This window comes from Mesoplodon densirostris, chromosome 1, assembly GCF_025265405.1.
Source record: "Mesoplodon densirostris isolate mMesDen1 chromosome 1, mMesDen1 primary haplotype, whole genome shotgun sequence".
Lineage (NCBI taxonomy): Eukaryota > Metazoa > Chordata > Mammalia > Artiodactyla > Ziphiidae > Mesoplodon > Mesoplodon densirostris.
Window position 1 is genome coordinate 119,648,561 of NC_082661.1, and position 14,929 is coordinate 119,663,489.

The 14,929-nt window shown below is 38.3% G+C and overlaps 1 protein-coding gene across 1 annotated transcript in view; it reads left to right on the plus strand.

The window, feature by feature from the left end:
• The first annotated feature begins 5,408 nt into the window (after positions 1–5,408).
• PHYHIPL (phytanoyl-CoA 2-hydroxylase interacting protein like) overlaps positions 5,409–14,929 on the plus strand; it is an 89,963-nt gene continuing 80,442 nt past the window's right edge. The window contains exon 1 of the mRNA XM_060090232.1: positions 5,409–5,514. Within this exon, the coding sequence (XP_059946215.1) occupies positions 5,409–5,514 (106 nt within the window). The remainder of the gene's footprint in view (positions 5,515–14,929) is intronic.

A 14,929-nucleotide genomic window follows, 5' to 3' on the forward strand; every position in this document is an offset into this window, starting at 1 on the left:
GCACATGTGAAGGAAGAGATCCAATAGAGTTCAGTGCTAAAGAAGTTCAGCAGAAGTAAACTGCTGAAATATCAAAGAGGATGCAGATGATAAAAGGCCGTTATACTTGGTGATATGAAAAATCTTCCAGAAGAAAAAAAAAAAAGAAAAATCTCACGAAATCCAAAGATGATTTTGAAGAGTAAGAATCAGAGTGGTAGAGATGGGTGATAAACTGTATGAGGATTAAAAGGAAATAAAGGCAATGAATAACACTTTTATGACACTTCACAATTTATAATGGGATCCTTATTTACCTAAGAAAATTAAAAAACTGGATAGTAACTGGTTGGCTCAAGTAAGATAATTTTTTAAATCCAGGAGATTTGTAGCAAATACTGTTAGTAAACACATACTCAGAGCTAGGCTTTGTTTGAGAAAAATAAAGCAAGGTGACATTAGATGACATTAGATAGTGAAGCAAATTTTGTGTGTGTGTGTGTATTTATAAATGTGCATATATTTATACACATATCTATGAGATGCTGGCAGAAAACACACTGAAATATTAACTGAGTTCTAAAAAGAAACCCTGCCTGCGTTATTTTCCATCTGAGGAAGAAGCTTTTGGAACTGAAACCTTGGGAAAGAGCAGCTCCCCTAGATGAGTTTGATGTTCTTCCACGTTTATCTTCGGATTTATAAGATCTGATGAGCATTAGGGCCAGCGCTGAAGATGAAACATTTCCACTGACCCGTGTGTGGTATGTCCCCTTCCATTCAGCCCTGGAGAGCAAGGCAGAGTGAACTGACCTGAAGTGTGTTGTGGGAATCAAAATTCAGTTATAATCCAGCATACTGTGTCAGTGCTTCATGGTACCTAGTTTTAAACGTTGAAGTGTTTCTGGCAAGGGTATATTTTATGTTTATGTATAATGCTAACATACTAGCAAGGGATTTAGTTGTGACCATTCAGAAATAATTTATCTGTTAAACCTTAATTTAAAATAAAATGATGTTTAATCAAGAAAAAAAATCAAGGAGATTTGGTAATGTTTAAAAACAAAAAAGAGAATCAGAGGAAAGAAAAAGACCAAAACAGCTGGAGGGGGTAAAAATAGGGAGTTAAACTATATTCTGCAATACACAGGCACTGAATGGAGAGCACAGATGAAGCAAGGCAAGGTAGCAAGTTTTACCAGGACCTACTGAGCTAAAGGTAAGAACAAAAGAGAAACTTCACTTTGCCTTCCTTTTTTTCTCCAGGAAAGAGAGATGGAGACATCATCTTTTGAAAGTGAGAGTAGAGATGGGGGATTTCAAAGAGAAGTGGTCTGTAACAGCCATTGAATTGTTAAGCAAGCTGAATTTTGACAGCATGGATTTATAATGGATCAAGTCATTATAGTTCTCTACCTTCTCCAATCGGTGTTTGGTGATACAGAATCAGGAGTGTAGAAATCAAATACTGGGCAGAGATTCAATGCTGAATATTTGCTTATGGGTTTGGCAAAAATCTATCATTGAGATAAAACCCAAAGCAAACAAAATGAGGCATAATTTTTAAGGGCCCCAAAACACAGAATCATAAAGATATTCTAAATATGCAAGTTCTTAATGTTTTGAAATAGCTACTAAAATATATGCAGAAATTTGTACTGTAAAATTGACAAGAAATCTTTTCTTAATGGCATTCTTAGTGCCCAGTAATAACAACATCTTAACTTTCTGAAGTGCCTCACAGCTCACACAACACTTTCATATGCATTATCTCATTTGATCTTCACAAGTCCAGACTCTACTCAACTTGAATCAAATTAAAGAATTTAGAGTATGTGAGTTGCTTTCAAGTTTGTCTCTATCAATCATGAGTTTTCTTTCATGCTACCATTTATAATAAGAGCTTAGGAAAAGTTTCGGTAATGTTATGAGATAAAGAAAAAACACTCCTTCACTTACTATGCATTTTTTGGAGTTTGCTTCTACCTATGGTTTTGGTTCTTACGCTTTGCCTTCTGCCTAATAATAAAAAACTGGGTTGTGCCTACAGCTGTGGGTCCCATAAGAATGACCTCTGCACTTAAAAACTTACCTAAAGGACTTTTGTAACCTACTTCTTCTTTGGGTTTGAGAAAATCCTAGGCTAGCTGCAACAATATAATTAAACACATTAAAAGTACTGAATGAACTTCAATCAAATAATTTAGCAAACTGTACTGAGTATCTTCTCCATGCAAATACTATAATATGTGCTCAAAACTTACAACGTCAAGGGGGAATTAAGAAATGTTCAGGGAAGGATAGGTTTTATGTGACTGTAAGCTCAGGACGTGTAAGCAGAGTGATAATACTGTCAGAAAAGTTAATGTGTTCCTGGGCTGTGTTACAAGATGTCTGGCATATAGAGCAAAGACAGTGATAGACTACTGTGTATTTCCCTACATATATTTGTAATATAATTTATAATACTTGTATTATATATTATTATATTTCTACCCCTAGTGTGTTCACCTATGAACTCTTACAAAAATTAGAGCTATCCAGAGGACAGCGTCCAGAGTGAGAGAGGGACTCAAAGCAATGTGATATCAGAAATGCTTGAAAGAACTAGCAGCATTTACCCAGAGAACTGAATATATATGTGCAGAAGGAAGCAGGATTATCATTATTGTGTATGACCGACAGAGGGGAAAATTAAGGCCTTTGTACTAACCTTACAGTAGGCATGTTTGGGCTCAGAATGAGTAAGACTTTAGATTACTTCATTAGGATTTTAATTTACCATTTATTCAAAGGTAAACAACTTCTTGTCAAGGGCTTCAACACTGGATAAGGGATTGAATTAGGATATATTTAAGATCCTTTTCAAATTTGAGCCTGATTTTTCGTGTATAATAATAACTTATAAATCATAGTGTGACTATGTCTGTAGATAAATATAAAGCCCCATGTAAATAAAACAAAAAGATTTTTGGCAGTGGGAATAATCTTTATAGAGAATGTACCATTTGAGTTTGAGCTTGAATGATTGGTAGGATCTTGACTGTAATAGTGGGCACCTCAAGCTAACAATTAAATGATGTAAGTGTATGGGGATTACAATCACTCCCACTGCAACTTAGGTATGAGAAGAAAAGAGTTTTGATTTTCTTATGTAATAATCTAAATCCTCAGCAGAAAGGTGATTGGGATTGAAGAGGTCTTATGTCCAGAAAATCACATTACTATTTCTCAAAACATTACCCCCTTTCTCATTACACAAATTTTCTGTGTAATGGTAAAAAAATCTGATCAAGGTAATTTCCTTTTTAAAGGCTTTCACACATTGCCCGTTCCTTTAACATAAAATCCTTTTAGAGGCTTTCCTAACTAACCAAACTACGGTGGGGTCCCTGTGTGCACTTCCACAAGCTCCCATACTTCCTCTTCCCCGTAACACTCATCATTTTTCTTTTTCAATGTCTATCTTTCCTCATAGATATGAACTCAAAATTTCCAACATCTAGTGTATTGTCCTTGGACACAGCAGGTGCTTCCTATATATCTGTGTAAGTTATAATTTTAATTATATGCATGAATTATATGTCTCATCTGTAAATCAATAAATTGGTAATCTATCTTACATAGTTCCTTTTAAGATTTGTAAATTTACCACCACTCTGAAAGATGAACCCACTGTGGTTGGGCTGACAATATCAATTTCTAGTTGAAACTGTGTTCCTCTTTGGAACACAGGAAATTCACTAATAAGCCCCATCTTGTCATATTTCTTGACAAGTAAAAATTTATCCTCTCCTTGGGGACACTCCTCACTTGACACAAAAGTTTTCTCAAACTACACGAAGGAGATCCATCTTCATTAATACCTAAATTCATAATGAGGACGTTTCCCTTTAAGAGACCCAGTTATCTTCCACAGATTTTTAACAACTTGCAGTCGTGCCAAATTGTCTCACAGGCTTGTTTTACCCTAAGCTGGTTCATCTGTTTTATGAGGCTTCAATTAACTAGACTTAGTCCTGTCATGGCTAAATGGATGTGACTAGAAAGGGTAGCATACAGCAATCTTTATGTAAGTTGTTACTCTACTGGTTAACATTTAGGTTTGAAGTTGGGAAATCAGTGAAAAGAAACTTTAATTTCAAATAGGAATCCACACTCAAAAGGGGAGCGGGCACTACTTTTGATCCCCAGATAGCTACGAAACTAAAAACTATTCCAAAGATGCAAATGGCAACAGAGATCAACAGGCTGTGACCTCTGTTTTCTTTTTAAAAATCATTTGCACCTCCCCTGAGTGATTTATTGCTAAATCTTAAGTGACATTTAAAAAAAAAGGGCAGACAAGTTTAGGATAACTTAAGGAAGCACATTTTCCACGTGGAAAAGGTTCCTTCCATATCCTTGAGGGCATCATCTCTTCCACCTTCACTGGCGCCCACAACAAAGCCTGGCACAGAGTAAGCGCTTATTACTTATTTGTTGGGTGAATAAATGGATGAATGAATGAAGCTAGACTGAGAAGTCTGGGGTGGGGAGCTGGGGCCCCCGAAGCACGTCTGTTGCCTTTCCAACAGGCTGGCGGGCAACTCCTCATTCCCTCACTTTCCTGGCAGGTCTGAATTCCCCTGTTCGCCCCTCCTTCGGGACGACCAAAATCCTGTCCCTAAACCATGCCACTCCTCAGTTAATCCGCTCATTTCTCACACAGACGCAGCTGTTTCTGAGGAATGGCTGGCGGAACACGTTAAGTCTGGGCTGCGAGTAGCCCGGGACCTTGAGGGGGCGAAGGCAGCCCGCTGGCTCCAAAACCCTATATAAAAGCGTCTGGACCCTCATTCTTCCAATCCTTGATAAACAAACAAACTGCTCACTCTCACCTCCTCGTGCAGACGCCGCAGTGCCAACCTGGTTCCGACTAACACTGTGAGGAGGGAAGGAACGCCAAACCACCCTCACCAGCAGAGAGGGACAGGCGAGCGCCTCCGCCACGCCCCGCGACACCCGCCGTTCCGGCGCGCTCAGCCGTCCGACGCCTCACGCGCGGGGTTGCGGGCGCCGAGGCGCGAGGGCCCCCCGGGCCGCGTACACTCGGAAGGCCGAGGGAGCGCCGCGCGCCAGCAGGTGGGCGCGTCCTCTCGCGCGCGTGCGCGCCCCGTGCCTTCTCCCTCACGTTCCCCGCGCGCCGCGTCCCCTCCCCGCCGGGAGCGCGCCGCCTCCCGCCCTCGCGCCGGGTCTGTCTCGGCTTCTCAGAGCCGCACGCTCTGTGGAGCTCCCGCCACTGCCGTCGCCTCGGCTCCTCGGTGCCGCGTCCCAGGTCTCCTCCCCTCCTCCGCCACTCCCTTTCCCTTTCCCGCCCTTCTCTCTCACACGGTCCACGGAGAGAGCCTGGATACGAAGCAGGCGGACGTGAGAAGGGGGTTGGAAAAATGGAGGTGCCGCGCCTGGATCATGCCCTCAGCAGCCCCACCAGCCCCTGTGAGGAGGTGATCAAAAACCTCAGCCTGGAGGCCATTCAGCTGTGCGACCGGGACGGTAAGAGTGGCCGGGACGGTGAGGAGTGGGGGTCGAGCCCACGGCCAGGCACCGCGGCCGCTCTGACTCAGCCGCCCCTGCCCGCCCGGGCGGCAGGGTCTTTTGTTGTCCCACCTGTGCAAATGAATGCCGGTGGGGGCTCCCCTTCGCCCATCCCCTCCGCTCCTCAGACCCCCAAAACAAAAGCACCCCGGGGCTCGCGCGTTGGCGGGGAAAGTCGCCGTCGTCCCCGGCCTCGGCGCCCCTCGCCGGCCTTGCCCGCCTGGCCCCGGCCGAGGGCTGCCCTCGCGAGGGCGCCGTTCCCGCCCGCGGCTCCTACCCGGGACGCGGCGCTTTTGATCTTTGCCGCAGTCCCGCCGTCCTGGGTCTCCCGGCATCGAAGGGGAGATGCCCTCAGGGGGTTTCCAGCCTGCTCGCCCCGCCGCCTCACCCCGCACACACACTAGTTAGCGGTCTCTGCCCAGAAACTTACCAGTTCCTTTTTCGAACATCTACATTTAGAAGTCTTTTTATCCTCTCAAAATGGGATGGGGGTGACAGTTTTTTCAGTGAGGGGGCAGAAAAAGAGTGCATTTCAGCACCACGGACAGCCACCGGCTTCGCCGTTTGGGGCTGTGATTCAGAAACTGTCAAAAATCTGTGAAGGAAGTGGCCTCGTACATCTGCCGATTCAGAATATGGGGCGAGTACTCGCCATTGTGTCTTGATATATTATACCGCTTATTCTGTTGTTAAAGTTGGCAGTCTCCTGAAGAAGGACGTTGATTAAACGTCCGTCTGAGCGTTAGAGAGAAACCGGTACTACGTGCAGCACGGGTAGTCACACTGCTTCTGTATTAGTTGGAGAGTCAGTGCTATTTCAGTAATGCGGAAAAAAACTTCATTTGTAAAGAAGTCATCTGATTCGTACTGATTGGCCTAATAATTGTAAAAATGATACATGTGACAAAGGAAAAACAATTTATGTGTTTTCAAGATGATCCTGAACAGTTTTGGCTATACATGAAATTAATGTTTAACTGTATATAGAGACGATGATTTTAAAATGGTTTTTTAGCCAAGGTTATGTAGATATACTAGTATACTCACAATAAGGTCATAAAATTGATCAGTATGTAATCCAAGTAGAGAGCAGAGGTTTTGTTTCCATTCCATTTAAATAGTAATAACTTGGTTAGGCGTTGCTATACAGTACGGTTTAGGTCAACTGAACACCGAGTTTCCGTTTAATAATAAATTTAGGACAATGGGTCTTTGATTAATTGCTCTTTGAAGCCAGAGCTGCTTTGAATAATTCTGAAACAGGTGTAGTATGGATGATAAATATTCTTGCAAAAGCTGCTTATATTTTCTTTATCCTTAAATTGTTTTGGTCACCATAGTATTAAGTGCACATATTTATGGCATTAAAAAGATTCATTGTTTTGGTATTCCATATATAAGGTTACATTATTAGACTATGCAGATTATTTTTAACATAGCACATAGGAAGTCCTGTAGTCCTATGAGTTTGTTTATACTTTTGTGAAATGACTTGTTGTAATGTTACCACTGTAAATATTTTTATCTTCCTAGACTGGTTTGACAGAAAACCAAGAATCTAATAAAGTAAAGGCAGATTTTATTTTCATTTACTTCAGTGATTTATCAAAAGCTCATTACTGTAGTTATTGGAAATGGGCAATTCATGGTTGCTCCTCAGAAGCCAGTAATCAATACTTAAAATTGCATTTACCACCTGTTTCAAAGATACTAAGAAAAGTAAAGGTTTTTAAATGACCTTTACAGAGTTAATAATGCAGAGTACAAAAATTAATGTGCTGCATTTACCATGGTCTCTCCTCCTAGAGTAGAAGTTATTTTATTTTGGTAATATTTTTTAGTTGTTTTAGTTCACATTACTAATCCTTGCAAAATGAGCAAATTATGTAACATTTAATGGGGGGGTATTGGCACTAGGCAGTATCTATGAAAATTAATACTTATTTGCAGACTTCTGAGTCAACACAGATTAATTAAATAGGGTTTCATTTTATAAAATAGCTTATGCCAACAAATACAGAGGGCTAACTCTTCTATTAAAAGATGTGTAAAATTTGAAGATAGCTAGTGTAAAGATGTTGTTAAATGCCTAACTTTTCATTTTGTGACTCTATATATCAATTCCAAAAATGTTAAGTTAGTGTCATAGGAATAATTTAGAGGAGGTGATATGGTTATTTTTACAGAACAATTTTTAAATGCTGCATTAAGTTTTTCAACCAGATCTTATTTATCATAATTTTATATTGAGAAATTTTCAGCTAGATGCATTTGCTACCTTCACTCCCTTACTTTCACTTCCTCTCAGGTCTCATTATTTTACTGCTGAAAATATATAACATAGAAAAATTAGTATGTGGTAGATGTATTATGTGCTTAAGTACATAATAAGTGCTATATTTTCATAATTTTATTATAGAAATAGATTTGTCTTGTTTGCTCTTTATTTTACCCTAATATTAATCTGATGATGGGAAAAATTAGAGCAATATTAATTCCTTAGAAGTGGAATAAAGTAGAATAAGAGAAAGTATCATATGATTGTTTAATAAACATTTCCTTTTACCTTCTCCACTGATAGACATTTTTAATTTTATAATGTTTTGCATATTGCATCAACTAAGATCTGTAGCTGCTGGTAAACATAACTGTATGTCTTATGCTTCCCTGGCTCTCCTCTTTTATGTTTGTTTGTTTGTTTTCTGTCACTTGCCTTTTTTCTTACAATCTGTTTACATTATTAGCAACAATTCACAATGCTTCTTTTTCTCATCGTTCCTCAAAATATTTATAGTCTCTGAAGAATATGGAATAGAGTCCAAGTGGTCATATAATTGGATTTTTTAATTAAGCAAGAGGGTTCTTATACACACACATTATCTCATGTGTGCTTTTATCCTAGGCATGTGTGCTTTGGTTGCTAATACATGGCCCTGCCTAGATGTTACTTGTGGTTCAACATGAGGATTCTGGATCGACTTCTATTAGGAAACCTCTGAAGATGTGCTGTAAATCTAGTAGTTTCTATAATCTATAAGTAAAAGAGTGTTTCTGTTATTTGCCTCTGCTGTGCTGAAGTAGCCTCAAGTTGCATATATGATGTACTTTAATTGTGGCTTTTCAAAAAAAAATCCAAGAAAAAAACATAAATTTGTCATCGGGAAGCATTAGTAATATGGGAACTTATTTCCAGTTTGTTTCTTCACATAGGTACTTCAGACCCTCACTGACCTGTGACACGACAAAAAAGCTCTGACCCCACACATAGAATTCTACGTTACTTCTCTTCATCTTTTCTCATCATGCATATACGTATTGAAGCTTTATTTCCTTGCCGAGAAGGAAAGATTTATCTTTATGTTGCTTTATATGTATCCAAGCTCCCTGCACTCTTGTTATAATAGTAAAGAAGAAAATACAAAGTTAATTTGTTGTATAGCATTTAATCCACCCCCAAGGCTTTCTAGCTTTAATAAGTATTATTTCCATGATTCGGGCATTTTATGACTGCCTAGATACAGTTTGTGGAGTGTATGATGCTAGTCAGCAAGGGAACACAATTTAAAGGAATTGCACAGGCAGAAGCTGACATTTCCCTGTCTTTGTCTACCAGTAGTTTGCGGAAGAGAAGGGAAAAGGTTTTCTTTTTTTAACATATTTTAAAAGATAAATTCCTTTGTATTTGGACTCTATCATATTTGTTTAAATTATAAATCAGTTGAGACTTTCTTCTTTATGCTTATTGATGTGTGAATTAAACAAATTTTAATTTTGGAAACATGGTAATACAGGAGTGCTTAGTAACACAACGCTGTATTAGATAATTCTTGGAGATATTTTTTAAAGCAGATGTCTAGGACAAATACCCTTAATTATTACCTTTCATAGTACAAAAATGTAAGGTAGGCATTACTCAGTCTCACTGACATGCAAATAACATGGTGGTAATACCATTTTAGAATCAGACCTCTCATACAATATTTACTCTTGATAGATATGTTATCTTAGGCAAATTACTTAACCATTTTTTACCCTCAAGCTTTCTCATGTAATATGGGTATAATAATGTCAGTCCTGTAGGATTGCTGAGATATTCAGTAAAGTATTATATACCATTTCTCACAGTTCTTGACACAAAATAGAGAATAATAATTATTTTTAATGGACTGTTATTCTCCACATACCTTCTTGAGTTGAACTGCTCCTTAATTCTTATTTTTTGGCCAATGTTTAGATCTTTTTTTTAAAATTTCAGTTGTGTTTTGTTTACATAGTAAATCCTTCTTATGTCACTTCAACTTCATGAGTAGTCAATGGAAACTGTAAATTCTGAATTTGAAAAGAACAGTAAAATCAGTTATAGTACTCTATCCTTTGCTTATATTTTTCTATCGCATCAGTAATATCCTTCTCAGCATTAATCCTAAAAGCTATTTTCAGCTTCTATTTTGAACCTACTGTTTGCTGTTTTTCATGTACCTTGTGACCTTGATACCTGCTTTGGTAGGTATTTGCATCAGAGCCCTTCTCTGTTCTTGATTTAGCAATTGTTTTCTTTATGATTTTTTTCTAAGTATAGATCTATACCAACACATGTGATCTCCGGGTTCATTTCTTTGACCCTGATCTGACTATAGAGATGCTGTAAATTTTCATTAGTGAGTATGAAACAAAACAAAAAGAAAAGAAAAACTAAAAGAAACAAGCAAAAAGCTTGAAAACCATCACATTATGTTAAACAAATTTATATTCTTGGTAGGGGTTCTGATTCATTCCCAGAGGAGACCAGGAAGTTTTTAGAGTAAAAGTCACATCAAAGGATATGTGACCAGGCTCCCTCCAGTGGTAGAATGACCGATATGTCATAAGTGGTAACATTCTTGCCTAGGTAAGTAAGCCAATTAGAAATTCACTCTATAGAACACTATCTAGGCAACTTCCAAGTCACTTAAAAAAAAAAAAAATTGCTGCTGATGTTTCCCTCTTTAGGCCTAAGCTTGATTTTTCCCTTAACTTATGTGAGTATAGTTTCATGATGACGTTTATGTTTTATCCTTGGCTTCGGTAATAACAGCAGCTGCATCAGTTACTGCAGTACGCATGATCCTTCTAGTTTTTGGTTTTCCTTCTCTGCCCTTAAATGTATGATTTAAGTTCTCCTTATACCATTTGCCTCTTTCTTGGGTTTGTTTTACATTTCTTTTAACTTTCTCTATAAAGAATCTTTTTATTATTTATAAATTATTTAAATTCTATCTTTACTACTATAAAGTATTTGCCCATTTTTAACTGTTTAAAGTATTTTATTATTACTAGACAATAGTTAAACTATCTTATTAAGAAGACTGTATTTTATACACATACATTTGAGAAGTAAAATTAGTATTGGGGGAGGACTTCTAGCAGAAATGTATTAGAAGATTTGAAGAGTCTCAACAAGAAAAATAGGCAGCCTCAGCCTGTTCTCTATGGGAGGATAGTGAGTGGCAATGGTATAAGAAAAATCTAAAAATAATTACCAATAATTTGTGACTGATTGAATTTTCAAGCAAAATGAAAAGTGACGGGGCTTCCCTGGTGACGCAGTGGTTGAGAGTCTGCCTGCAGATGCAGGGGACATGGGTTCGTGCCCTGGTCCGGAAGATCCCACATGCCGCGGAGTGGCTAGGCCCCTGAGCCATGGCCGCTGAGCCTGCGTGTCCAGAACCTGTGCTCCGCAACAGGAGACGCCACAACAATGAGAGGCCCGTGTAACGCAAAAAAAAAAAAAAAAAAAAAAAAAGACGGGGGGTAACTTTAGGATTTTAAGTCTAGGAAATCTGAAGAATCATTGACAAGAATGAAAAAAAGGAGAAAGGAAAGAGTATTTAGACATTGTGATGACAGTATTTTACATCTCAAATTTTAGGTCTCAGTGGACATCTAAATATGTCCCTAGCCCTTTTCCAGGGGTGCTTCCCTCTCAGAAAAATCATTCCCAGAACAGTATTATATACTGCCTTCTCATTATTGTTTCAGTGTGGATCCCCACAAGAGAGCCGATTTACATTCTTCTTAGACTCTCCTTTTTCTTGATTCCCACTCTTTAGGGCTACTTACCATCCAGTGATAATACTTTGAGAATCATTACTAAACCACTTGATACCTTATAGAGGATTATGAAATAGAGATTTTTGAGTCATCTACATAAAGATAGTTTTGGAGTCTTAGGAGACTTTTCACAGGGATTTAGTATAAAGTGAAAAGAACATGTACATTAAGACATTTGAAATCTAACATAAGAGACTTCCTTGGAAACTTATATTAAACCTTTAGCAATTCCTCTTATGTTCCGGGGAAAAGAGTTCTAGAATGAGCAAGAGAATTGTTCATAGAACTATATATTTCACTGGGGAGGCTAGAACTTAGGTGAAAAAGGATGTCTAGAATTTGACTTCAGTTTTAGAGTGGCCTCTGATGAGCTTTGTGCCTCACCCCTTGAAGGTAAGGAATTATCACATCCTGGGGAAGGCCCATTTTGAACCCCAAAGATGAAATAAATCTACGATCCAGGCTTGTTAATGCAAACAAGTGCTCTACATTTTGAAGTCCCTCACTAGATGTGAGTTGAACAAAAAGCATCATACTCTGAATCGTGGTTAGTTTTGTTTGTGATATTTGACTATCTGGGCCAAGTTTGTGGTTCATTTTAAAGGGGTTGTGGGAGTTTTGCATATACACTACTAGTTGCAGTGGTAGTGGCAACTACTGGAAATAAATCTGTCTTTTTGTTTTCTATAGCCTATGCGAGTGTTGCTATCTAATAATGGTATGAAAGGCTTATAACTTTCCTAGACATATGCCATTAAAGACAAGCCGCAAAATATTTTTCAATATACTTACTGTGATTTTTCTTGAAAAATAGTGTCTTACCTTCTCTAAGACTGAATGTTGGTAAATCTCTCAGTCTTTAAAGTTTTTAAAGCTGTTGATAAATGCAAAGAAAAATGACAGTTTTTGAGCATCAGGTATGTGATATGTTCTTTATGATTGCATTTTAGAGTTATATCTATGATGTAGAAGAGGGATCAGCAAGTTACAGTCCTTGGGCCAAATCCAAAAACCTGCTGCCAGGTTTTAAAGTAATTTTACTGGAATAAAGCCATGCTCATTTGTTTATATATTGTCTATGGCTACTTTCTTACTAAAACATCATTTAGAAAGAAATACTAGTTATACATTAGTATTTCCAGGTATGCTTACAATTCCATTAATAAATATGTTTTAAAGTATCAAAGATGATAACATGAACTTTGAGAAATACTGATAGTTATATTGATACGTACTATAAAATTTTATGTGTATATCATATTCTTCTAAACTAAATTCTCATTGAAAAAGAGTCAAGATCTTACTCATCTTTCTATTTCCATAGTTTCATACACTGCTTCCCAATCTATCTCTATTTTGTTGGGGTTTTTTCAATATTCAATCTATCACTTAGACATTATAAAAATACAATAAAAATGAATTATTAGAAAAATGAAATTTAAAAGATCCAAAAAGATTAAGCAGACATAAAACTTACTGTCAGATTCCTGTAAAAGTTTCTAAATGCTCAATCCTAATTTTTATATTTATCTCATCACAGACTGGTAAATAGTTTGCAGACCTCACTTTGAATACAATAGCTAGAGGACAGTGCCATTCTATTCTTGTTCAAAGGTTAATTTTTAGGTACTAAACTTAACCAGTTAATATTCACACTTTGTTTCCTTCTGTTTTTTTTTTTTTTTACTTTCCTGGTATTTTTACTGTTTATACATGTATCGCAACTTTAGGGTCTATATTAAGAACAGGGGGAGAAAGGACCCAAGAATGAATGTAACTTGGATCCTGCATTCAAAGGATTTGCTGACAATTAGGGAGATGATATATTTAAATAGATGAATATAATATGCAATAAGGATATAATAAGAGTAGATGCAACTCAGTATCAAAAAAAACAAGCAACCCAATCCAAAAATGGGCAGAAGACCTAAATAGACATTTCTCCAAAGAAGATATACAGATTGCCAATGAACACATGAAAGAACGTTCAGCATCATTAATCATTAGAGAAATGCATATCAAAACTACAATGAGGGGCTCCCCTGGTGGCGCAGTGGTTGAGAGTCTGCCTGCCGATGCAGGGGACGCGGGTTTGTGCCCCGGTCCCAGAGGATCCCACATGCTGCGGAACGTCTGGGCCCGTGAGCCATGGCCGCTGAGCCTGCGCATCCGGAGCCTGTGCTCTGCAACGGGAGAGGCCACAACAGTGAGAGGCCCCCGTACCGCAAAAAAAAAAAAAAAAACCAAAAAAACCAAAAAAACTACAATGAGATAACATCTCACATCGGTCAGAATGGCCATCATCAAAAAATCTACAAACAATAAATGCTGGAGGGTGTGGAGAAAAGGGAACCCTCTTGCACTGTTGGTGGGAATATAAATTGATACAGCCGCTATGGAGAACAGTATGGAGGTTCCTTAAAAAACTAAAAATAGAACTATCATACGACCCAGCAATCCCACTACTGGGCATATACCCTGAGAAAACCATAATTCAAAAGGAGTCATGTACCACAATGTTCATTGCAGCTCTATTAGCCAGGACATGGAAGCAACCTAAGTGTCCATCAACAGATGAATGGATAAAGAAGGTGTGACACATATATACAATGGAATATTACTCAGCCATAAAAAGGAACGAAACTGAGTTATTTGTATTGAGGTGGATGGACCTTGAGGCTGTCATACAGAGTGAAGTAAGTCAGAAAGAGAAAAACAAATACCATATGCTAACACATATATATGGAATCTAAAAAGGAAAAAAAAATTGGTCAGAAGGACCTAGGGGCAAGATGGGAATAAAGATGCTTACCTATAGAGAATGGACTTGAGGATACGGGGAACGGGAGAAAGTGAGAGAGTGGCATGGACATATATACACTACCAAATGTAAAATAGATAGCTAGTAGGAAGCAGCCGCATAGCACAGGGAGATCAGCTCGGTGCTTTATGACCACCGAGAGTGGTGGGATAGGGAGGGTGAGAGGGAGGGAGATGCAAGAGGGAAGAGATATGGGGACATATGTAGATGTATAACTGATTCACTTTGTTATAAAGCAGAAACTAACCCCCCACTGTAAAGCAATTATACTCCAATAAAGATATTAAAAAATAAATAAATAAGAGTAGAGAAGAAAAAGTGGGTAATTCTGTCCTGAGTCTCTCAGATTGCTTCACAGAGAGAAGCAACATTTTTTCTGGGTATTAAAAGTAAAGTAAAAAATTTCTAGAAGAGAGATAAGGGCATTTCCAGCAGGATAAGTGCGTATATAAAGGCATAACA